Source organism: Octopus bimaculoides, chromosome 25 (assembly GCF_001194135.2).
Source record: "Octopus bimaculoides isolate UCB-OBI-ISO-001 chromosome 25, ASM119413v2, whole genome shotgun sequence".
Lineage (NCBI taxonomy): Eukaryota > Metazoa > Mollusca > Cephalopoda > Octopoda > Octopodidae > Octopus > Octopus bimaculoides.
Window position 1 is genome coordinate 6,192,832 of NC_069005.1, and position 2,303 is coordinate 6,195,134.

Sequence of the window (2,303 nt, forward strand, 5' to 3'; positions counted from 1 at the left end):
GAGAGAGAGAGAGAGAGAGTTTTATAAGTGCCAACTCACGAAACTCGCGATCTTTGAGTCACTCTGTTACTTCTGCTAAATATTATTGGGTTGGTGCATAATTATTGTGGCTTTTTTTCAACAAATTTTATTAACAAAATTTTATTAACACAAACAATAACAATATTTAACAAAAACATCTGACCGTCTGCCAAGCAAATGGGAAGCAGTAATTGAAGTAGATGGTGAATATGCTCCGGAATAATCATTTAAAGATGTTTTTGTTACATGTTGTTATAGTTTTTTTTTTAAATAAAATTTGTTGAAAAAAGTCGGGGTCGATAAATTAAGTACCAGTGAAACACTGGAGTCGGTGTAATTGACTAGTCCACTCCCCACAAACTTCAGACCTTGTGCCTATAGTAGAAAGGACTACTACTACTACTACTACTACTACTACTACTACAAAGTTATTACATGCTAATTTGATTAACTGTGTACAATTTTTACCAATTGTACGACAAGACAAGATTGTACATATCAGTGTAAATTTTAATAAATATTTTTAACAACAATTTCAAAATCCAGACACTAATTTATTTATTTTTCTCTATTTTAATAAATTTCAGGGCTCTTTGATATACACAAAAAAGGACCCACTCCATTTAGCTGCGGGGTCATTAACGATGAACAAGGATACCAGCTCGTGGAAGCGTTTAATTATGCCGTTGATTACGTTAACAGTAACCGAGGAATTTTTGACAATATCCTTCGAGGTGTCACAATTGGTTCTCTTGCTGTGGATGTCTGCCAAAGTCCAACCAAAGCTGGTAACATCGTGACAAATCTACAAAACAAGAACGCTCATCTCTTCGACAATGCCACCAACTCTTTCATCGATCCAGCAGATTTCCAGGTTTATGTCGGACCCTTTGATAGCGAATCTTCCCTACGCGTTGCAGATATTCTCACTAAATTAGGAATCCCTCAGATCAGCTACGGTGCCACTAGTGCCGAACTCTCTAGCGATCGGTACCAATTTTTTTCAAGGACTGTTCCGTCGGACAGCAAGCAGGCACGAGCGTTCGTTTCGTTTTTGAAACGCTACCAGATCAAATACGTCCAATTAATCAGCACTGAAGATACAATTGGACGGTATGGGAAAGAAGAATTTGCCAAAGTGGCCTTCGAAAACAAAATATGTATCACGCAGAACGTAAGCTTACCACGAGATGAGTTTCTAACTCAATTTGATGCTGATGTCGCAATCAATAAACTTGCCTTACAGGATGAAACAACGGTCGTTGTGCTTTTTGTAACTAACCCGCGTCTTCTGCTTGTTTCGGCAGAAAAGAACTACGTTATCACCTCGCGTTTTTTGTTTATAGCTACTGACAAATGGGGCGCCGACCCAGACATGTTACGAGACCTAAATAAACTGTTATCGAAACGCCAAATCGTTATATTTGATGTAGAAACGGCTGATCTACCGGACTTCGATAAATACCTTGATACGAAAAGTACAAGAGCGAACAACAATAAAAATTGGTTCAACGAGTATTACGAAGAGCTTTATAGCTGTACAACCACTTCCAACGCCTCCTCGAGGTTTCCTACAACGTGCAGTGGAACTAGCTATCGAACTTTACCTATAGCTCCGAAATATACTCAGGACCCTTACGTACTTTTTGTAGTCAATGCGGTCTTTGCGGCCGCCATCGGGATTCATGGGGCATTGCAAAACGTGTGTGGACGCGATTATAACATCATCTGTGATCGATTTATATCTTCCGACCAAAGACCTGCTATTCAAAGGTACATTCTGTCATCCCAATTTATAGACCCAGGTCTGCAACCATTTTACTACATGAAAGGAAGCGATGACAGCATTCGAGGTTATCATATATATGAACCAGTTGAAACCAAACAGTACACTAACGTAAGTGACATTTTACAGATACAAATAAATATCCAAGTGGCTATGTCAGTGCACGTCATATTTCTCGAAAGGCATCATATACAGCTATAATATCGAAGGTTACCTTGGATAGAGAAATTCGAAGGATTGCTTTGGTCCAATGGCAGGACGCTTGTTATATCTACAGGAGATCTAGGTTCGAGTCTCACGGGTAACCTTCGCCTTTCCCTATCCGAAAGAGTCTTTTTTTTTTCAAACCAATATTTTGCATGCTATTCTTTATAGTTGTAAGCTATGTGCTTCGGGAACCATTATTCCAAAACAGAATTATTTTATATTTCTCCAAATTCTTATGATGCCCGCAGTCTATCTATCTATCTATCTATCTATCTATATATACATATAT

At 38.4% G+C, this 2,303-nt stretch overlaps 1 protein-coding gene across 1 annotated transcript in view; it reads left to right on the plus strand.

Annotated features, from left to right (window-relative positions):
- Positions 1-2,303, plus strand: part of LOC106868777 (uncharacterized) — a 29,528-nt gene that overhangs the window by 13,182 nt on the left and 14,043 nt on the right. Inside the window, exon 8 of the mRNA XM_052976811.1 lies at positions 609-1,918. Coding sequence (XP_052832771.1) covers positions 609-1,918 — 1,310 coding nt within the window. The remainder of the gene's footprint in view (positions 1-608; positions 1,919-2,303) is intronic.